The sequence below is a fragment of the Anoplophora glabripennis genome, unplaced genomic scaffold (genome assembly GCF_000390285.2).
Source record: "Anoplophora glabripennis isolate ALB-LARVAE unplaced genomic scaffold, Agla_2.0 scaffold1236, whole genome shotgun sequence".
NCBI classification, from domain to species: Eukaryota; Metazoa; Arthropoda; class Insecta; order Coleoptera; family Cerambycidae; genus Anoplophora; species Anoplophora glabripennis.
In genome coordinates, this window is record NW_019417332.1 from 60,645 (window position 1) to 84,289 (window position 23,645).

At 31.9% G+C, this 23,645-nt stretch overlaps 1 protein-coding gene across 1 annotated transcript in view; it reads left to right on the plus strand.

Annotated features, from left to right (window-relative positions):
• Positions 1-21,185, plus strand: part of LOC108914343 (calcium-transporting ATPase sarcoplasmic/endoplasmic reticulum type) — a 27,179-nt gene extending 5,994 nt beyond the window's left edge. Inside the window, exons 2-7 of the mRNA XM_023456184.1 lie at positions 5,485-7,257; positions 7,622-8,131; positions 8,192-8,325; positions 8,450-8,567; positions 8,628-8,745; positions 20,501-21,185. Coding sequence (XP_023311952.1) covers positions 5,536-7,257; positions 7,622-8,131; positions 8,192-8,325; positions 8,450-8,567; positions 8,628-8,745; positions 20,501-20,529 — 2,631 coding nt within the window. The 5' untranslated portion in view covers positions 5,485-5,535 and the 3' untranslated portion in view covers positions 20,530-21,185. The remainder of the gene's footprint in view (positions 1-5,484; positions 7,258-7,621; positions 8,132-8,191; positions 8,326-8,449; positions 8,568-8,627; positions 8,746-20,500) is intronic.
• The last annotated feature ends 2,460 nt before the right edge of the window (positions 21,186-23,645 follow it).

A 23,645-nucleotide genomic window follows, 5' to 3' on the forward strand; every position in this document is an offset into this window, starting at 1 on the left:
AGAGAGAGAGAGAGAGAGAGAGAGAGAGATATAGAGAGAGAGAGAGAGAGAGAGAGCGAGAGATAGATAGAGAGAGAGAGAGGAGAGAATAAAAGTCAATACAGCACAAAATATCCAACAATATTTTTCAATCCATAATTTAAAAAGTTGTATCTAATAAAAAAATTATATGAATTTATGGAATATTTTATTATTTCTAATTAGTATTGCTAACAGTACTAAAAAACTGTTGGATATTTTGTGCGGTATTGACTTTTATACTGTTATGGCTTCGTCCAATAGATATTTGAAAGCGTTCAGAGCCGTACTCAGGAAAAATTTTAAATTGTAGCTAAAACAAGCTAAAAACTTTTTAAGCGATTACAATAGGAATTATCTCTAATTCAGAATTAAAAATGACTTTAGATTTTGTCATATAAATAGCAGCGACGTATTTAAAAAAAATTAACCCGATGATGGCCCCTCGAAGACGAAACGTTGGATTGCAAAAATGTTGACGCTATTGTATAGAGCGAAAAAAGTGGAATTGTAAATATGTAATTTATTTTAAAATTCGTTTTCAAATAAAGCCAGAAAAAATTATCCGGATATCTCCGGAACTACCCGAAATTTTAAAACTTATTTAATTTTACAACAACATATTGTTAGGTACAAAAAACAACTTTTTTCTAATCTGAGCCACCCCGTATCTCTTACCGTTTCCTAGATCCTAATGCTATCCCATCCTTATCTTGGACACACTGTATATCTATGAATTCATCAAACTTTAAAAAAAAATAAGTACACTAATCGATCATACGGAAAAAAAAATTATTTATTTTATTTATTCACTATGTTTGAATTCAAATGTGACTAACCGTCACACACAGCCCGGAGCCCTTCTGTGGCACATTTCCCAGTGTGGTCAGGCGGGCTCTGGGCAAATGGACTGAGACAGAACACAGGAAATACTGGACTTCAAGGCCAGGACATAGCCATTCTAAGGAGCTCATGGAGTATCCTTTGAAGGAAAGAGCGAATGAACTACTGAGCTTGAACAGAATCCGGCTCAGGAGAGTGACAGGACTCATAACGGGACACTGTCACTTTAGGAAACATCTACATAAGCTAAAGCTTGTAGACAGTTCGGTCTGCCGAGGATGTGAATCGGCGGATGAAACTTCTCTGCATATCCTGGGCGAGTGCCCGGGATTTGCACGTAGCAGAATGGCGCTCCTTGGGAGACCCTATTTCGAACCCAAGAAACTGAGAGAAGTGTCAGCAAGGAAGCTTTTGGACTTTGTAAAAAGGACAAATCTACTTACTGAATAGGACTAGTAGTGGGACGCACAATAGGCCTAATTAGGCCGCAGTGCTATGGGACTTATTAGGACCAACCACTAGATGATGAAGATGAAGAAGAAGAACCGTCACACAGCGTATGACGGGTGGGTTCCGACCCGACCGTACATTCATAGCTGAGTATATTATTAGTGATGTCAAATACAGTTACTTTTTAGTACTCAGGGTATTCGTTAGTTTTATCTTGAGTACTCGTTACTTTGTATTCGTTACCTACTGAGTACGTTACTGAGTACATGAATAGTTCGGCCGGCTAAATAAACTTTTATCCATTGTGGCTACATCTATTCCAAGCGAACGTATATTCTCTAAGGCAAGTCAAATAATAACAGAACGGCGCAATAATAGATTATTAAAATCGAAGTATGTAAACAAAATCATTTTTCTAAACTGCAACGATTTTTTGTTTATTCATAAAACTTTGTAGTAGTAGGCATTCGCACAAAACAGTAAATTGTTTTGAATTGATAAATTACGTTAATTGTTATTTTGGATATTTATTTTTTCGTTAGGTATTTCTATTTTTATAAGACTAATTTCTATAAGACAAGAGTAGAATATATATATTTTTTTTGTGTTTAAAATAAATAAATTTAGAAAATAATTATTTATTTAAATGTTAATAAATATATAAATAATTTAAGTTTTGTATGTTTATATATTATTTACGTTCTTCAGGTGCATAGGTATCTACTATACTGCAGCAAACTACGAATTAAATAATTACATTGGTTAATTACTGATTAAATATATTTTACAGCTGTCAAATGTTAAATGTCAACAAAAAGGTATTTTATCTTAAGTAACAATACTATAGGTTGACGACTACGCCACTACTTTTTCCTTGCGATACTCGTCGAACGAGTACATGATAAATATTCCGAGACCCGATACCCGATACAAAATATTGTATCTACGAGACAAATCTGAAATTCACGCGTTCAGTAAATATTTCGAACCGACTCCGAGTATTACCGATTATCGTGATTACATGTTCGAAACTTAAAAAGTATCAGTATCGAATACTTTTCTCATCGATTACTCAGTATTCGTTACTTATTCAAGTAACGGATAAAAAGTAACGAATAATTACAATATTGACATTACTATATATTATTAAGCTGTGCCTGAGCAGTGAGCCGCGAGGCCACAGCCGCCAGTGCGTGAGACAGCGACCAATAAGAAGCACGCTCTGTCATTTCATGCATTACTTTTATTACATATCAGTTATTATCAATTAAAAAAATTTTGTGTTTCAACGTTAGCAGTTTCTGAACCAGACCTACAGTCCACAGCAAATTATCCCAAATTAACGCACTATTCGACTTGATGTTTATAGCAATACTGTATAAAAATAGTTTTGGGTCAAACAATGAAAAATTTTTTTTGTATTTTTTCCGTACAATTGAATGGCGTAATCAGTTTTTGATTTTTTTTTTAATTTAAACAAATTATCAACAATTACTGAAAAATTCATTGCTGCAAGTCATTCTTTACTTTTTTTACATTTTTGAGCATGTTTTTAAACTGTGATTACAATTTTTTTTATTTCACCAAAAAGTATGTCAAAACGAAAAAAATGATTAGCCGCAGAACGCCGTAAGAAGATTTTTTAAGTAGAATTTTTCTTTGAAAAAAAGTGTTAGGCTGAAAAAATGAATATCTCAGAAACTTCTTGATTTTTTTATCTAGAAAAATTTGAGATTATTTAAGACAGAGAAAGGTATACTGTCACCAAGTTTCGTCAAAATTACATTATTGCGGAAATGAGATATAAAAAACGAAAAATCAGAAAAAACCTGTTTTTCGCATTTTTCTCGGAAATTTTGAGGTTATGTTAAAAAATGACCTCTACAAAAGTTGTAGATTTTTGCATGATCTACAACTTTTGTATTAAATAAGTACTGTTTTGTTTGACGTCAACTTTCGCTAGAAATCCCAATGATACAATTTTTCATAACTTTTCAACCCCCCAAATCAACCGTCCGCCGCCCCGGCTCACGCATTTATTTTTTTTTTCGTTTATTATAAGCCCCTATTCCCTACAAAAAAATTTCAGCTTGACTTAAAATCGATCTGAAGCTGTTCGGATTTATGCTATCCGCTTTCCAAATAGAATTTGCATATTTGAAGTGACGAAAATCCCCATGCTATTATTGAGACAAAACACTAACAAAAATTTATCATTAATGTATGGTGAAAATATGGAGGGGGGTCAATACCACTAGGAACCTCAAAATTTCGAGTGCTCTCCATTATCAATGGCAGTTTAAAGAAAAATTTTTCCAATTTCAGAATACTTAGTGGTGTCATAATTCTGAAGCTCCTCCTAGTGGTACTGACATCCCATATGTTCACCATTGGTTGGTTACCGGTAATTAAAATTAGGTAGTGAATATTTACTTTTATTTAGATAAATAAATGATGACAAAAGAAAGTGAACCACAACCCACACGTTTAGCTTAAGATAATTTGTTCTTCCACCTGGGGAAGTTTCCTGATTAAAACCTGGACCACCCTGTATTATTAATACACTCGATCTTAATCAAATCTACCAAAACTATTATAATATATCTATAAATCTTTGTGACAATTAAATCAAAATGAAAATAAATTGTGGATATTAACATAAAGGTTGGGAATAAATTAAACAGTGGATTTTTTATTTTAAAAAATAAATATTTGTCATATAAAATTATGCTCTACGGGTTCTCTTTTCCAAGCTGCGGGGTGTTAAAAAATTTCAAAAAATTTAGTTTTTTAATATCATTTTCAATGCAAAAATTTTTTTTCAATGCCTATTTGACCAAGTTCGGTGGCTGAGTCAAAGCGTACTTCATAATGCTTTTGTTATTTATGCCACTGTTAAAAAGATGTTTTTACCAGTGGCGTACCACAATTTTCTTCGAAAAACCTTATGGTACAATCTGTACGCGTGCCACTGAGTAACTTACAAAGTTAATTTTTTCCCGTTACTAAGGGATTATCAAATTAAGCTAAGGCTAAAATTTCGTTCCATTATATTATAATGTTCGAAATTTATTAGAGAAAAACTAAATTTTTTGAAACTTTTTAGCGCCCTGTAGCTTGGAAAAGAAAACCCGTAGAGCATAACTTCATATGAGAAAAAATTATTTTTTAAACCAAATAATCCACCGTTTAATTTATTCCCAACCTTTACGTTACACCCAGTATACAATATACATTAATTACTATTCTGAATGATACATTCAGAACCCTTTTTGGCTTTTCAAAATGACAATCAAAATGTTTTTTCATTTAAAACTTTTTTTTTACTTTTTCTTAAAATGTTAACCACAGAGTTATAACATTTAATTGAACTTCTATAACTTGGAATTATACTGCCTTTGCATAATGTAATTAAGACTCATTTGTGACATTCTGCTTATTTGAATCCACTTAAAAATCACAGTTTTTGAATTAATTCTTGTGCGATAAGAACAACTTATTTAATGTGCATGTTATTGTACTGTTATAATTATATTAATTGATTATTTAAGCAAGACATTAGCAATCTTTTCCTACTTCGGAGTCTACAAAAAATTATTTGGGCAAAAGATCGATTAAAAAAAATAAAACTTATTTTCTGTTATATAAAATAATTTGTTTTGCAACATATAAAAATGTAAATTTTTTTTGTGACTAAGAAATTTGTCTACGAACCGTGTTAGTTTGGACAAGCTAACGATCAAAAAGTGTTTTACTTCCAGTTAGTAGAAATGCAATTTTTGATATTTGTATATAATGTTCAATTTAAATCAAAATGAACTATGATACAGTGATTATTTTTTTTTGTTTTTTCCACAGTTGACAATTTTATCTCATTACATGTCTTCGAATTTGTTAATTTGCTGTGTTCATATTGAATTAAATTAAACATAAAATTCTATGTAAATAGAAAAAATTTTAGACTTGTGACGAAATACTTTTTTGTTCATGTACTTGTCTCACTTGATGCTGACGTGGCTAGTGGACAATTTGTTCACTCACAAAAAAAAAGGTGTTTTCATTCTTACAAAATTTATATTATTTTAACCTATAGTGCGGAATGTGTGTCTCTCCCTTTATAGGAGATCCTAATACAGTTTTTTTTTAATCACTTACTACAATTTTCCACTACAGGAAAGAAATGCCGAGTCTGCCATTGAAGCCCTTAAGGAATATGAACCTGAAATGGGTAAAGTTATTAGAGGAGATAAATCTGGAGTACAAAAAATTAGGGCGAACGAAATTGTACCTGGCGACATTGTTGAGATATCTGTTGGTGACAAGATTCCTGCTGATATCCGTCTCACTAAAATTTTCTCTACAACACTACGTATTGATCAGTCCATTTTGACCGGTGAATCCGTTTCCGTAATCAAACACACTGAACCCATTCCTGACCTACGTGCTGTGAATCAAGATAAAAAAAACATTCTTTTCTCTGGTACTAATGTGGCAGCGGGTAAAGCCCGTGGTATAGTTATTGGTACTGGTCTTAACACCGCTATCGGTAAAATTAGAACTGAAATGTCAGAAACAGAAGAAATAAAAACTCCTCTCCAACAAAAGCTTGATGAGTTTGGTGAACAATTATCTAAGGTCATATCTGTTATTTGTGTAGCTGTGTGGGCTATTAATATTGGTCACTTTAATGATCCTGCTCATGGTGGGTCTTGGATTAAGGGTGCTGTTTATTATTTCAAAATTGCTGTTGCTTTGGCGGTAGCGGCCATCCCAGAAGGTTTACCTGCTGTTATCACTACCTGTTTGGCATTAGGTACTCGTCGTATGGCCAAGAAAAACGCTATTGTAAGATCACTTCCTTCTGTAGAAACTCTTGGTTGTACCTCCGTAATTTGTTCTGATAAAACTGGTACACTAACCACCAACCAAATGTCTGTATCCCGTATGTTCATATTTGACAAGGTTGAAGGGAATGATAGCAGTTTTCATGAATTTGAAATTACCGGTTCGACATATGAACCTATTGGTGAGATATTTCTTAAAGGACAGAAGGTAAAATGCGGCGAATTTGATGCTCTTCAGGAATTAGGTACCATTTGTATTATGTGCAATGATTCGTCTATTGATTTCAACGAGTTTAAACAAACCTTTGAAAAGGTTGGTGAAGCTACTGAAACTGCCCTTATCGTTTTAGCTGAAAAAATGAATCCTTTTAATGTGACTAAAACTGGAGACCGCCGTCAAATTGCAATTTGTGTAAGACAGGACATTGAAAGTAAATGGAAAAAAGAATTTACTTTAGAATTCTCACGTGATCGGAAATCAATGTCTTCCTACTGTGTACCTCTTAAGCCGTCTCGTTTAGGAAATGGACCCAAACTCTTTGTGAAAGGTGCACCTGAAGGTGTTTTAGATAGATGCACGCATGCACGTGTTGGTACGCAGAAGGTTCCTCTAACTAGCAATTTAAAGAAACGTATTGTTGAACTGACTGCACAATATGGTTGTGGACGTGATACCCTTCGTTGTCTAGCTCTTGCTACGGGTGACAACCCCATGAAACCGGAAGAAATGGATCTTGGAGATTCCTCCAAATTCTATACTTATGAAGTTAATTTAACCTTTGTTGGTGTAGTTGGTATGTTGGATCCCCCACGCAAAGAAGTATTTGACTCTATTGTTAGATGCCGTGCAGCTGGTATTCGTGTAATTGTTATTACTGGTGACAACAAAGCAACAGCAGAAGCCATTTGTAGACGTATTGGTGTATTCGGTGAAAATGAAGATAGTACTGGAAAATCTTATTCTGGACGTGAATTTGACGATTTATCTCCAGCTGAACAAAAGGCTGCTTGCGCTCGTGCTAGGCTGTTTTCTCGTGTTGAGCCTGCTCACAAATCTAAGATTGTTGAATATTTACAAAGTATGAATGAAATATCTGCTATGGTAAGTTGTTTTTTCATATTTAGTGGAACATTGACATTTTTTTTTATTAATGGATATACATATATTAATAACTTAGTGTTTATTTTGCTATGAGATCATTCTTCTTCTGTTTGTTATACAGAAATTACAATCGATTTTCTATTTTCAAAAAATAGATTTTAGAAGAATTTTAATATAGCTGTATAAAGTTATTCATTACTTTTGTTTAATTTTTGCAATGTATTTGATAAAAAATGTTAAGGAAGCTTATTTTAGAAATTTTTCAGCGATTAGCAACGGGATTTTTTTGGCATGTTCAAAATTATTTTATTTAAATATAAAAGAATAAATTTTGGAATATTATCTTATATATCTTACTCTGTAGACTGGTGATGGTGTAAATGATGCCCCAGCATTGAAAAAAGCAGAGATTGGTATTGCCATGGGATCAGGAACTGCAGTAGCTAAATCGGCATCAGAGATGGTACTAGCTGATGATAATTTCTCATCTATTGTGGCTGCTGTTGAGGAAGGTCGTGCCATCTACAACAACATGAAGCAGTTCATTCGTTACTTGATCTCTTCTAACATTGGTGAAGTAGTTTCTATTTTCTTGACTGCCGCACTTGGTTTGCCTGAAGCTCTTATCCCAGTACAACTGTTGTGGGTTAATTTGGTAACTGATGGTCTTCCAGCTACTGCTCTTGGTTTTAACCCACCTGATTTAGACATCATGAATAAACCACCACGTAAAGCTGATGAATCTCTAATATCAGGCTGGTTATTCTTTAGGTATTTGGCTATTGGTGGTTATGTTGGTGCTGCCACCGTTGGTGCTGCTGCTTGGTGGTTTATGTTTTCTCCAGAGGGCCCGCAAATGAGCTACTATCAATTGGTATGAATAACAGAATTAAGCTAATAGATATTTATATTTAAAATTTGTATTATTTTTTAGACTCACCACTTGCAGTGTTCTTCTGCAGGGGCAGATTTTAAGGGTGTTGACTGTAAAGTCTTTAACGATCCTCATCCCATGACTATGGCTCTTTCGGTACTTGTAACTATTGAGATGTTGAATGCCATGAACAGGTAAAGTATTATTAGAAGTTTAAATTATACGTAAGCAATTCTTACAGTACAGAAGCACAATAATCTAAAACTTTTCATAATTATGTATTATAATTTGGTCATTTAATTGATGACTTACTTTCAGTTTATCAGAGAATCAGTCTTTAATTGCCATGCCCCCATGGTGCAACTGGTGGCTAATTGGATCGATGGCTCTTTCCTTCACTCTCCACTTTGTCATTCTCTATGTTGAAGTTCTTTCTGTAATTATACCTGCTCTCTAAAATTAACTTCAGTTTTAATTAGAGATTTAATACTTTTAGGTTGTATTCCAAGTTTGTCCATTGACAGTTGAAGAATGGCTGACAGTAATGAAATTTTCAATTCCAGTAATATTACTTGATGAAACTCTTAAATTCGTCGCCAGAAAAATTGCAGATGGTGAGAATCCAATTTACACCGTACACTGGATTGTACTAATGTGGGCTGTTTTCTTTGGCTTACTACATGTGTGTCCCATATAGATCAAAACTGCCTCCATTAACGAGGACAGCCTTTAGTGTGTAAACGGGTGCTATCGATGAATCTAAGTCAAAAAGTGTGAAGAAATACCATCTTGGTTGAGTATTCAAAAAGTGCCTTTTTGATCATTTAGTTATTTTACGCGTCTTAGCAGATCCCAAAAAAAATTATTTAAGTAATAGGTAACTTTTTTTAGTGTATGGGTTCTAATTTTTATTAAGTGGGCAAGGAAAATCCTTGTAGATAATTACTTATTAGTTTTGCATTTCAGTAATCACTCTTCACAAGCTAAAATTTTTTCAAGGACAATGGCAATGAATTTCTATTTTTTAATATTTTATGATTGTACAAGTACCGATGTGAAGTTGAAAGCAAGAAATGAAATAGAAATATTTAAATATTAGTAAATTAGCATACCCGTTTTTACCCACTAAATTGCAAGTTGACATTGCTAGTGTTTCCTAGTGCCCCTAACAAAAATTTTACATTTATATTACACAGCAAATAAGACATTTTTAGATGTAGTTTTATAAATACCATATTTTTTTTATTTGAAATGGTATTTTCTTGTGAGTTGTGTAATATAATATATATATAAATTGAAGCAAAAGTTCGTCGAATATTAGGCAAGTTGTGTGCCCGCGAGAGTTGAAATTTGTGATTCATAGGAAAACAACTTAATTCAAAGTGCATGATTTGATTAAAACGCAACAAGACTGAGGCGGTTTTCTGATCATCAACGAATGTCATGTACCAAAAAGTGTGTCTTTTTGGATGTAGTAAATAATACCAACATGTTTTATAGACAAGGTATAATTCCAAGTCTGTTTGCTATTTGACTCAATATTCCTGTAGAAATTTAGGCTGTTTTGATAATTAATTTAGATTGTGATTTTTGAAGGGAACGTATTATGGGAGTGATATTTTTCAATTAGAATTGATTCGTCCTTACTCTCAGAGCTTAGAATGAATCTAGACATTTTACTACTACAACTATTATAATAGTATAATTAATATAGTACTTATCGTTGGCAACAGTCTTGAGATTATCCCATGCATGATCCTAACTTAAGGTCTTGATTACTATAAAAACTAGGTTGTTAATGTGCACAAAGGAACACCGAAATTATAGTTTATAAAAATTATTATTAGATCTGTATATGATTACAAAAAATAAAGTACCACTATATGCTTTGGTTCAAACAATAGGAAAAGTAAATTTTTATGAATACAAAATGTGCCAATTCTCTGTAAATTGTTTTACCTGCATTTTATCAATGCTATCTTGGGGTAGATTGATGTATTCAGCAATATTGGAATTTGTCTATTTTAAACCAGTGGAGATATGTTCACATGTAAATTACTCAGTTAAAGACTCAATATAAATTTCAGGGAACATGTTTAATATAGAGTAATGTTTCTTAAATACATTTTGAAATATGAAAAAATAAAATAAATTTACTTAATAATTTTTAAAATATGTATATTTTCTTTAATAATAACCAGATACAGTGCCTTCATAAATACCCGAATCCCACGTGACCGGAGGCAGTAATTAACACAAAATCCTTTAAAGACGGAGGATACCAAAAAGTTTCAGTGTTTTACTGATTTTTTTTTCAATATTTAAATATAAATTGTACGCAAATTAATTTACCTTATGATGCTAACATAAACACGAAGTTATTATGTAAATCAAATTTATAATAAATGTATGTTTTCCAAATAAAAAGTTACTCTGTGTTTTATGTGACACAAGTTCATTTGGTGTTAAAATGTTTATTTCATGTTCAATTGCTGCTTCCAGCTCAAGTGTATGGAGAGGACGTTTAAATACTTATTTTTGATATGGCCAAACAGATAAAAATCTAAAGGTGTGAGATCAGGCTTTAAGCAGACCACAAGCTCCTAGTAATCAATTTATCACCATAAAAGTCCTGAAGATATCTTATAGCTTCAGCTGCAGCTGCAGCTCTATCTTGTTGAAAATACAGGGTTTGTCGTAATATGTTACGGTATCATTCTCCATCTATTACTTCTCGAAAAAAAAATTGGGTCTATTTATTATTCATCTTGAAACTGCTACCCAGATACCTATTTTCTGAGGATGTTTCAATAAAATTTAAATAACTAAATAAATGTACTCGTACTTCATCGGAATAAAATATCATTGCTAATTATCATTGTGATCAGGAGGATGTAACTTGCACAACAGAAACCTTATAGGGATGTATATGGAGCTACTTTTTTAATGCCTTGTGAGGGATACACCTACAGAGATATTATCTATATAATAATATGTACAATTATTTCTTGTACATTCACAAATTAACCAACCTAAAAAGTCTATAAGTTAAAGTAAAAGTAAAAATTTTCAAAATTATTTAATTATTAATTATTTTTTAACTAGATTTGGGTTAAAAAACATAATTCAAACTATATTTCAGTTCATCGTAGTACCTGTTTGTGTAAATAACTGCGAAACAGGTTTCTTAGAACTTATACCATTGGTTGTCGAATATCTTCAACAATATTTTCTGTTAAAACAGTAGATCTGCCTGTCGACTAATTTGTGGTTTTTAAGGACATCGTATACGCTATTAGTATCAGGAAATTGTTCCATGCAGGATTGCAAAGAATAAGACCAACCATCTGTCTTCCGTTTACCACCGCAAAAATGTACCATCATAATATAGCATTCCAGTATAAACGTCGCACAAATCTACAAGAAATAATAATGTAACAAATGAAACATAACTTCAAAATATTATTTACTGAAAAGAACAATTTTTTCTAACTCGACAAAGATTAATTTGTAGAAAAGCTCAGAAATACTGGTAAACGCAGTTAAATTGTACAACAGGCATGAAAACATTAAAAATTACAAGTGTAAAAACACTACACAAGTTACGAACGCCTCTGGATTGACATTTAATCTAGGGTCCTAGTTAGTGATTTTTCCCTGGTAATTTCTGAAACAGCAATTTAAGAGAATCAAATGTACTGAGCGCCAAAACAAGTCTGGATACATGGGACTCGGGCATTTATGAAAGCACTGTACACATAGTCATCATCACGTGTTGGTATTGGGCTATTGAAACCATGATTTTAGTATGCCAGTTTTCCAACTGGAAGATTAGTGAAAAATATACGTTCCAGCGGTTGTTTCTTCATTTTTGTTTTGTACATTGCACATTCTCATAAAGTAAGTGGAGTGAAGACCATTAATTGGACATATAAATTATTAGGAAAACATATAAGGACTTTTCTTTTAAGTTTCAGGGTGTACTTAAAATTTATTCTGTATGTAAAATATGTTCGTGAGCGAATAGCACTTTAACAACCAAGTTCATCAAGTAAATCATAAAGTCAGTTTTAAAGTTTGTAACATAATGTGAATATTTTGTGATTTACTATAAATGTACACGTACACGTTTTGTGGATACTGACAAATAGTTTTCAGAATATTTATTTATATATCTAGTTATTATGTATATTTTTTACTCCAGTACCAATACACAGGTAAAACAACCGTTCGATCTGTGTTATATTTATTCTTTTCTTTTTACTAATTAATACCTGAAACTGTTTGTCTTGTCCTATGTTTGTAATTGATACAAATCTGTAAATAAATAATACTTGTAATTGGCAGTGTTAAATTACTTTGAGGTAATAAAAAATTTTAAAATATCCCTTTGTCTTTGCTAAATTTCTGGATGTTCTGCATCCTGCTGTTTTAGAATATCGTACATTAATCATTTTAACATTATTTCGAAAGATTCTGCAATATTACGATGTAATTTATAAAGGTTTTTAGTATTTTTTAACGGTAAAGACAAAATTGTGATATTACAGTAATCAATAATTCTAAAATATGTTATTAATGTAAATTATATAAGCTGTGCCATTAGGAATAGGACAGTTTTCAGATTAAAATATGTCTTGATTAAATTTTACTCTTTTTCCATCTGCAGGGTGTCAAAGTTTGAAGAAGTATATTAATTTGGTAATACATCATAAATATGTCATTAATTAAATTGAAAATTTCACATGTTAGAGGGGGAACTTTATAAATAGTATTAATTTAGGGCTCATCAATGGAAGGAGCTGGGTACACATTAGTAGTGGATTAAATATGACGATCTTTTTTCCCTACATACTTAGTCCAAAAATGAAAACTTGCATGACGTTGAATAATATTAATGTACTAATTGAAAGTCTTGAGCAAAATCTGTTTTCAAGATGAATGTGAGTTTCCATATCTGCATGCATTAACTAGAAGTTATTGCTTCAGGCCATTTTATTTATTACATCTTTAAAAAATATGTGTACATTTTTGTTTTAAATAAGATGTCCTGTGACATATATGTGCCATATGGTATTTTCTGTCATAATTTCAGTATGTTGCTTCTTCAATCACAAATCTAAGGATAAAGCAAATGGTCCACATAATCTGAGAAACGAACCAACATGCTTCAAAATAATACCACAGATTTTTTTGGACTTGATTGAGCTGATAACACACTATTTAAAATTAATTGATACTATCATAAAGGACCCCGCACAAACCTTATGGGTTTGAGTTCCTGGTCGATTCGTCTGAATTTTTGATATGTTGTATTTGACACTTCTGATTAAAAGTCCCTAAATTTTTATATCTCGGGTTATTACAAAATTATCCATTAAATAGGGGTAGAAAAATTAAAATATTTATATTTCGAGTTGTTATGAGATTATCCATCTGTTTTTTTTTTATGAATCATTCTGTATGGTTAAGAGCATGTGTTGAAAAATCCTCAAACCATTTCCACCCCGAAACGCCCTCCAAATAGGGGTAGAAAAACTAAAATATGTATCTCGGGTTGTTATGAGATTATCCACCTGTTTTTTGTTTTGTAAATCATACGGAACAGCCCCAAAATAGGGGATATATACAGGGTAATTTGTAGGGTCGAGTTTCGGACTAAGGATGCATGGTAGTGAGATATGACTTGTACAAAAGTTGTAGGGTTCAGAGGAAGTTAGCCGATGGCAATTGCAAACTTGGAACTTGATACTCAAGGTCATTTGAAAATCAACTTTAGAATTTTAAATAGGCTCCCCTATTTTCTAGATAAACTTTACCTCAGATTCGGTAAGAATGGAAAATTCTATATATGGTATGATTTGGCTTCGAACCATCAAGTATGTGACGAACAAAAGCTTTGCTAGGCAGTTTTACTAGTTTGTTAACCTTCAAAGTTAGCAACCCAGATCAAATAACATACCTAACATAATCACGTAACAACCTGAGATATAAAGTTTTAGTTTTTCAATCCCTATTTTGGGAGTGTTTCGGGATGGAAATAGGTCGAGGATTTTGCCACACATGCTCTTAGCTGTATAGAATGATTCATAAAAAAAAAAAAAAACAAGTTCATAATATCGTAATAACCTGAGATATAAATATTTTAGTTTTTCAACCCTTATTTTGGGGGTGTCCCGGGGGTTTAGTCATACTGATATGGATTCCAGATATATATTATGAATATTCAAATCGATCTAAATCGAATAATTAATAAAAAATGGATAATAATTATTTTCAAAAGTGCTCGTTTCCATGTTTAGGTTCATGGAAATATTCAATTTTTTTAGATTTTGTCTCCTTGATATCTCGAAAACTGTTAATTTCCGGACTTTGGGCCTATGAACACTTGATCAGGAAGGTGTTACGTACGATATATCAAAAATTCAGACGAATCGACCGGGAACACAAACCCATAAGGTTTGTGCTGGGTTCTTTGTCTGAAATTTAGAAAATAACTCAAAATTGGTTTACTCTTCAAATATAGTGGACATCTTTTTCCTCAGAAATAATGCCATGAATTAAATAGATTTATCCAATTTTCAAAATACTGAGTGGCTTCCAAATACTGGGGTCCTTCATGACAGCACCTCTCAGCGTCTTCACTGATTGATAAATTCGTGTATTAATTTACTGAATTTTTGTTTCTGACTATGTCTTAAGTTTCATTAATCCGTCAAACATCTTCAGAGATACTTTATTTATTAACTGTGATATTTTTTTAATCTTCAACACTCTCTTGAGAACCAGTGGCTTTAGATTCATGGCTTTTTGATGTTAAATGGCCCAATGATCAACCTCCTGTAATTATGATAAGAGACTTAGAAAATACCCTGGGTATAATCTAAACTTGTTATAATATTTCTAATTACAAAATAACAATAATAATAACTAATATTTCCAAGAAAAATTTGTGGTCACAGTGAGCCTAAGTATAGTGTAACCCAATTGTAAAATGTATCAAAAATTAAAATAGAAGATCAAGAGGAAAAAATCAGTTTAACATGCCAACAATAAATACACAGATAAGTACCTAATAGAATTTTAACATTGATGTAATTAATAATTTTTAAAATTTTCTGTTGTAATAAATGTCAAATTTTTTTGTTCCTAAATAATTTTTTTATCAAGTTGTATTTTTATCTAACAAATTAACATTATTTAAGGAGGTTCGATACCGAAAAAAAAAATGGTAAGAAAGTTTTCATAATCATTGAAATTGTTAATAAATATGCAAACTGCCTCATGTAAAAACAGATCGATTGCCAATATAGTTTTTTTGAAAAATGATATTAAAAATTATGCTCTTATACACAGGCTCTTATGGGAGTTGGCAAAAAACTTTAATCAAACGTAAATGGTTAAAAATGGTTAGGATCAGGAAAATAAAATTGTAATTAAGGAATTAAATATTACTAAACATTTTATAACAATAAAAATATGCACTTACAATGTAATTATTGAGATAATGGAATGAATAGTTTTGACAAATTTGAACAAACATCTGATCCAATGAAAGGAAATATGGCAACACTGTACACTGTATTTAACGCTTCGACTGACGTGCTATATTTGAATAGCTCGATTATAGACTATAAAATTATTCCAGTCGAAAACATACATAGTAGTAAAAATTTTTCATGATCTAATGCAATATAATAGCAATTTGAAACAAAAATTGAAAGGATCTCTTTGCAAAACAAACAGTATAGATAGATGTTCTGTCATAATCTTCAATTTGACTCACTACTATACACCGAGTTTCTTGATAGTTATCATATGGATTCTCAGTTTGCACATTTTACTTTTTTCTCATCAATGCACATTCTGTTTCATACGTATTTTATATTGCTTTTCAGTCATTATTTTTCCCTTGTATCTTGGATGTTCATTCATGTTACGGTATATGCGCTAAGCACAATTGAGTCCTCTAGTATCAAAACCCCTTAAATCCGTTTTTGATGAAAAATGAGATATACGCAGCAAAATATTCCTACTAAAATTCCCTATTGAAGTGTTCATTCGAATGATTGCAAAAGTTACCTAATATGTATAAAAATGTACTCTAAAAAGTGTGTTTAGATTCAAACGCCACGAAATCCATTTGAGCTAACATTCACACCCCACTAAATCCACAATAGCCAATCATAGAAGGCTAACGTGACAACATATGGTCGGCGGCGCTGTACAAATTTAATTTATGCAATATTAGATCAATCATTGTTGTGCTAGTATTATTGTTTTTAGTTTAGTCTTGTATTCGTTAACAAGTTCCAATAAAATAATGTCCGATATTACTACACAAATTGAAATTGTAACACCAGATAAAGGTAGAAAGCGAAGTAGAAGATGTTCCAGACCTGAGTGTTTAATTTTATTTTTTATTATTTTAGTATTTTAGTTTTTCATTAGTTTATTATTAATTTTTACTCGTTTTATTAATTATTAATAGTAATTATAATTACCTTATTAGTTTGTCTTTAATAAAAATGTGTGCCACCTAAATTTTTTTTGTCATTTTCATTTGTTCTTTGTCAAAACCCATTAAATCCACTTTACTGATATTCAAAATCCATTAAATCCTATAGTTGGTTTCAAATTCCACTAACTCCATTTTTGTTTTCAAATTTGTGGGTTTATTATAAACAATTTTGTTGTGTTTGATGCAATTTGTTGTCCAGTTAGTATTAAAATTTCACAAAACAAAATTTCATTACGGAGTCGCTATCAGAAGTTGGTTAAACAGTTTTTCTTCATTTATGCAAATTTCACTAAAGTGGATTTAAGGGGTTTTGATACTAGAGGATTCAATTGACAGTTCACCCCAACTTTTACCATTACTCCATACTGATGTGCAATGTTGCCAGATTTCATCCATAGTTTTACAAGCTCTTAATGTATAAATAGACACTTTTATTCAAATAAAAAGTTAATCGCCATGCACTGTATAAATTTCATTCGTATATATTATATTTAGTTCACTCAAATTAGTTTATGTAAGGTTGGTATTACAACGAAACGCCTGTGTATATGCATAGGCTTCCCTCCCACACTGCCCGCCCCGCAAAAGATCTATCGAACCTCCTTAACCTGTGGGATAAAAAGATATTATGAAGAGGGTTGGATTTTTTCATTTAATTACTATACTAATTTTCTTCAAAATAGGTGGATTTTCATTATTTTTTGTACTAATTGGTTGACATGTGAAGAAGACTAACAATGTGTAACTAACCTTTTCTGCATATAATGGCAAAATGAATAGGTATCTACATTTCTGTTATTCTTGCTTTAAAAAATATTTAGTTTGATTGTCGAATAGTGATGTGAAATAACCGTCATTTAAGCTCGTGACGGTCATTATCATCATAAATAGTTTCAGTTAGGAAAAATGAAAGTACTTAAATGTAAATAGTTTTATCCCCTCACTATGCAAAATAAAAGTAATTTTTCTGAAATATAAATTACTGAATCCTAATATTGCCTTAATAAATTCAACAACAAGAACTTGATATCAAAAAAGTTTTTAACTACAAAACAAACAACACAAAAAACAAATGTTCTTTGGCTATAGATTACAAGTTATAAAGTAATAAAACAAAATATTATTACCATTGGTTAAGTTTTAAAGACACCACGTCGCCAGGTGGAACATAAACCTAGTTCTTACCGCATTGATAATGAATATTTAATACATATTAATTTAATATTAATCTTAATAAAATCATTTTCTATGTGACGTGACGGTCATGACAGGTCACGACATCGGTCATGCGCTGTCTTACATCACTGTTGGTGAATTGTAATGGTTCACAATATATTGCCGCAGTAAATAAACTTTGACATCCTTTATTTCGAAAATGTGAAACATTTTATAAGCTAGTTAGTCTTACCGATGGAATGTCCAGATATACTGTTCTTAACGAAACAATTTGAATAGGAGAAAAAAATGCTGCTGTTTGTGAACATAAAAACTTATCTAGGAAGATTTATCAATATATGTATTGTAGACTCATTGAAAAAATATCTAGACCTTTATAAATTGCACTGATTTAGCTTTGCCTTTAGTACTCGATACATATTGTAAAATTCATAACTCAAGTTTAAAAAAATATATTTTTGTATTGATGCACTGCCAAAAGACCCAAGAGTATTAATAAATTATTCATTCTAAAAATGGTTGCAAATAATTGTGTCAATAAGATATTCTAAATAAAAGGAAACAAAATTTTATATTTATGTAAAATTCTGCCAGCAACTTTATCTTTTTCTTTAAAACTTTTTATAAAGCAGAAGACAGGACAGGCCGTTTGTATAGTACTACTGAATTATCCTAAGCTATTATGTACTTTAAAATATAAAGTTTTAAAGATCAAGCTATTGACTGAACCAGGTGTTATACAGGATGTAACTTTGAGTAGGGGGTCATATTTTTACAGAGGCTACCGTAATTTTCGTACTCTGTCACTAGACAAGTTAGTGTAACTTCAAACTAGGGCACGCTTTGGGCATAGCATGCACAATTGGGAACTAGGCTGTGCATTGTTATCAAATCTTATATTTAAAGGAAAGGTTATTAAAAAGCAAATTTCCACCACTCGCCGTGAGGTTTGGCACGTTACTTTTGTCGAGTGGGTGTTCGCCATAAGCCCTACCACCCCACAAAATCTAAAATTAATTCTTTTATGACTTTTATGTTAACTATGAAACAGTATTTAACAAGTAACCCAACAGAAAACTTAAGCAGTAATCAATAATGATAAATGAAGTACATAAAAATAAATGATCTGTTTACTCACCTGATTTTTATAACATAACATTTAAGATTTTGTGGAAAATTTTCGAGTATTAAAATTTCTGGTTCAAAGGTCCCATAGCCTCTTAAATGTTGAACCAATCTGACAAACATTTCAGTATTCGGTACTTACAAGTTGACGTAATCTATCTGATATCGTCTTTTTTGCTCCTGAGAAAAACTAGGCTCTAACCATATCAACTCTTTCTTGATTCATATATATGCTTTTTCATAATGTACAGAAGCTTGAAATTACAACATAAAATTTCACTGTATCGTCACTGAACAATGTAATAAATAATTTTATACTTACACTACATAAAGGCACTTATGTACAACATTCTCCGAACTTAGTCGAAGACTAAGCAAATATGTATCCAAATGAAACAGTGCAGTTTTCGGCCATTTCCGTTTTACCAGGTGTGAGAACACCTGGTAAAACGGAACTTTTCCGTTTTCAAAGGCATACTGCAACAGAACACTTTAAAATAATATGTAATATTAAATGAATCTGTTATCAGAAAATTATTTTTAATTACCTAGTTTTGTTGTCTAATAGTTGATTAAAAAAAAATATTTACAATTAGTAACATATTTCTGTATATTATTATTATTAGTATTAGTTAATATTTAATAAATCGTGTAAAAATTTTTGTTTTTTTTAGAAATGATGGATTGTTTTTAAGGTTCATCACAGTGATATCAAAAAAATATGGTGACTTTAAAATAACACTGCTAAGTTATAAAAATGCAATCTAGTTTACTAAATTATTTTTCATTTTCACAGCCCACAATGTAAATTGATTTAAGAACAATTGGCAGCGTTGATAGTGGCATACATAATAATTAAAGTGCATTTAAAAAAAATAATTATAGCTCAACTATTTATTTGATTAAAAAAAAAATCAGATTTGCGCTCAAGAGAAGACATACTATTACCCCTAAAAAATTGACCCCCACTTAAAGTTATATCCTGTATATTTTCTAAATATGGTCGAAAACTATATGCATATACTGAAAATACTTATTTCAAATTTTTATTAGAAATTCTATTCCATGATTTCAATAAGTAAGTTATTGTTGCCATTACCTTCTTTGTGATGTATTTTTTTTATAATTATTTCTCATTTACACATGCAAACAGATACACATATATTCTGATAAACAGCTTTACTACTAATTTATGTTTTGTATTTTGAGTGTCTAACATTCCTAGAATGGAACGAGAGTAATTAATAAGTAAGTATTATTTATTGCGATTTTATTGTTTTATATATATATAGTAATATTTTCTGTTCTTATGATTAAATGTGTTTTTTTAATGTTCACAGTACAAAAGCCAATATGTCGAATGTAATAAGCTCGTCATGAAGACAGAATGAGCCATTTGGAGTGCCCCCTTTCTTACCAAGAATGAGGAAATCCTTTAAGATTAATTAATATCTTTTTCTTTACTAACATATTCCTTTTATCTTATTAATCTGCATGAGGGCATCTTATTTTTTTCTTCTCACTGCTTATGTATTATTCTGTTTCAGTTGGTGAAGTTGTAGTTGATAGATGGTAGATTATCTCTTCAAGCGTCAGACTTCATGCTTTCTCAAATTAATTACAGAATAATTTATAAAAGACTCGGCTGGCTTTTTACCTAACAGTAAAATATATCTACTTTCTATTTTTTTATTTGCTGATGAAGTTTGTTATAATGTCTAGTTCAAATTTCCAAAAATTTATTTTAATTTGCAAACATTGTGTTGTCCATTCTGCAAGTATCACTTTTGTCTTCCTGACCCTGTGATGGTGTTTTAAAGGCGATTTAAAGTATAATTAATAACGAATTGTACATATTACATATTTTAAGATAAAAATGTTATGTATTGTATTGTATTTGATGATGCGAGATCTTTAAATGAATTGCTTGCAGACGAGATCAGCATCGACCGGAAATCGATATGGAAAGGGGGATATAGCCTCCTTATATTTCTCTGAGTGTTGCTTTCACCTTCACCCAATCATTAATTTTGCTAATATATTTACGACAATGAGGTTATACGATTTCTTCATTTAATCGAATCGGTTGAGCTGGTCTCGACTGAAAACTGGCTGTGCTGGTTTTGACAGCCATTATTGCACATTGTATAGTTCTACATAGTAATTTACATCAGTTTTGTAAACAGGATATTTGTGTAAATAAAGTGACAGCTTTGTGGCTGTCTCAGTTTATCTGTATTTACTTATTTCCACCTTTTACATACAGTTTGTAGCATCACCACACCCTTATGCAAGGTGCCGATAAATTGCCCTCCTATGCTACATTGGCCGAGAGTACACAACCATATGAATACAAGTAAATAGGTAATGAAAAAATAATAATTTGTAAACAGGACTCACCAATTGTTGGCAGGTAATGGGAAAAAACTTGAAAAATGCTTTCACTTTTCGTGACCGGCACCACGGGTTTTTTATATGTGTTCTTTCGCGTGTCGTATGGACTCTCTCTCTCTGGCGTACATCACTTTTTCGCCACTGTCGAGCCGTGCCGCTCATCGCAGCATGGTAAGCAGGGTAAGGATAAGGAATTTGGCAAAGTCACAAATCCAACCAAATTAAAAGTGAACAAAAGTTGAGGAACTCGTATTTGCATGTATGATTAAAAATGTAGTATATTTTAATAATATTATTTGTAATATTTTAATGACCCCCCAGAAAATTAAACCCATGACCAAAAAAAAAAAGAAATATATTATAGTAAAGAAAATTCTTAAACTTATATGCACAAAGGGTGGACAACGGAACATTTTCCCCCCCATAAAACACCATAAGGCGTTTTATTCAGCATCCGGTAACGGACATAGTTTCACTAAAGGACGTTTGAACACCCCTTTAGTGGTTCTCACTGTGGCAACTCTTACTACCCCGTCCAAACCGGGGTGATTTTCAATGATTCTCCCAAGTGACCACTGCAAAGGCGATTTTGTTTCATCCTTAATTAATACTAGTGATCCGACCTTGGGTGAATTGGGTGAATTATGCCATTTAGCTCTTTGCTGGAGAGTGTGCAAATACTCTTGGTGCCATCGCTTCCAAAAGTCATAATTAATGCGCTGTAAAAGTTGCCATCGTGTTAGTCTGTTTAAACAGACATCTGCATAAGTAGGATCTGGTAATACAGTCAAAGGTTCTTGAGTCAAAAAATGACCTGGAGTTAAACTAGTTAAATCATTAGGATCTGTACTTATGGCACATATAGGACGACTATTTAACATAGCTTCTATTTGAATAACCACTGTATTTAATTCTTCGTAGGTAAGAATTTGATTGCCAATCACTCTGGCTAAGTGTGTTTTGACGGCTTTTATACCTGCCTCCCAGAGCCCTGAAAAATGTGGGCTACCAGGCGGATGAAACTTCCACTCAATTGTTTCGGTACGAGTCGCATTGTACATTATTTGTTTTAAATATTTGTTAGACCCTACAAAATTGGTACCACAATCTGAGTAGATGGCTGAACAACGACCTCTTCGCGCAATGAAACGCCTCAAAGCTGCTAAGAAGGCCTCTGTTGTAAGATCTGAGACCAATTCTACATGTAAGGCTTTAACTGCGCAGCAAACAAAAACGCAAATGTAAGATTTTAAAGTTTTAGCCCCTCTCGTTTTACTCATAGTTATTGTAAAAGGCCCTCCAAAATCTATTCCCACAACTGAAAAAGGTTTTACCTGTCTAATTCGAAAAGGAGGAAGATTACCCATTGGAGGTTGGAGTGGTTTTGGATTTGTTTTCCAACAAGTTCGGCAATTATTTAATAGTTTTCGAATCGTTTTTTTAGCAGCAAAAATCCAATAATTTTGAGAGAGCAAAAAATGTGTGGTTTGTATCCCCGGATGACAGAATGAATTATGTATGTCTAAAATTAGAAGTTTCGTAAAGAGACTGTCAGAGGGTAACAGAATAGGGAAACGTTTATTGTAGTTTAATGTAGCCTGACCTAGTCTACCTCCTACTCGTAAAATTTTGTTCTCGTCTATAAAAGGATTTAGTTTTCGCAACGGTTTAGAAATTATTCTGCCTTTTAAAGTCTGCTGGATTTCTGCGGACAAATAAAGTGTTTGAATTCTTTGAATGATAAGATTTAACGCACTATTTAATTCAAAAATTGATAAATATGTCGTGCGCTTATTATCTTTATTTTTAATATTGTAAATAAAACGTAAAATGTATGCAAGTATTCTTTTAATTTTTGTAAGTGAAGAAAAACGTTCAAGTAAGTTGTCAATGAGAGTAATCTGTGCAACAGCAGTAAAAGTGTTCTTTTTTGATTCATCAGAAATTACACTGGAAATAAAATTTTTGCACTGGGGTAAATCCCATTCATCCTGACATTTATATAAGAATTGCGGACCCTGTAACCAAATTTTGTTATTCAAATATTCCAGAGGAAATAAACCTCTAGATCCGTAATCGGCAGGATTAATATTAGAAGGGACGTAATGCCAGTACTCGGGATCAATCCTTTCTTGAATGTAATTTACTCGGGAGCTCACAAACACTTTCCAACGATATGCCGGTGATTTTATCCAGGACAACGCGACACAAGAATCGGACCACGCGAATATGGAATTAAAGTGTAATTTGTCGTTATAAGTATTTAAAATATACGCTACAAGCTTTGACAATAGAACC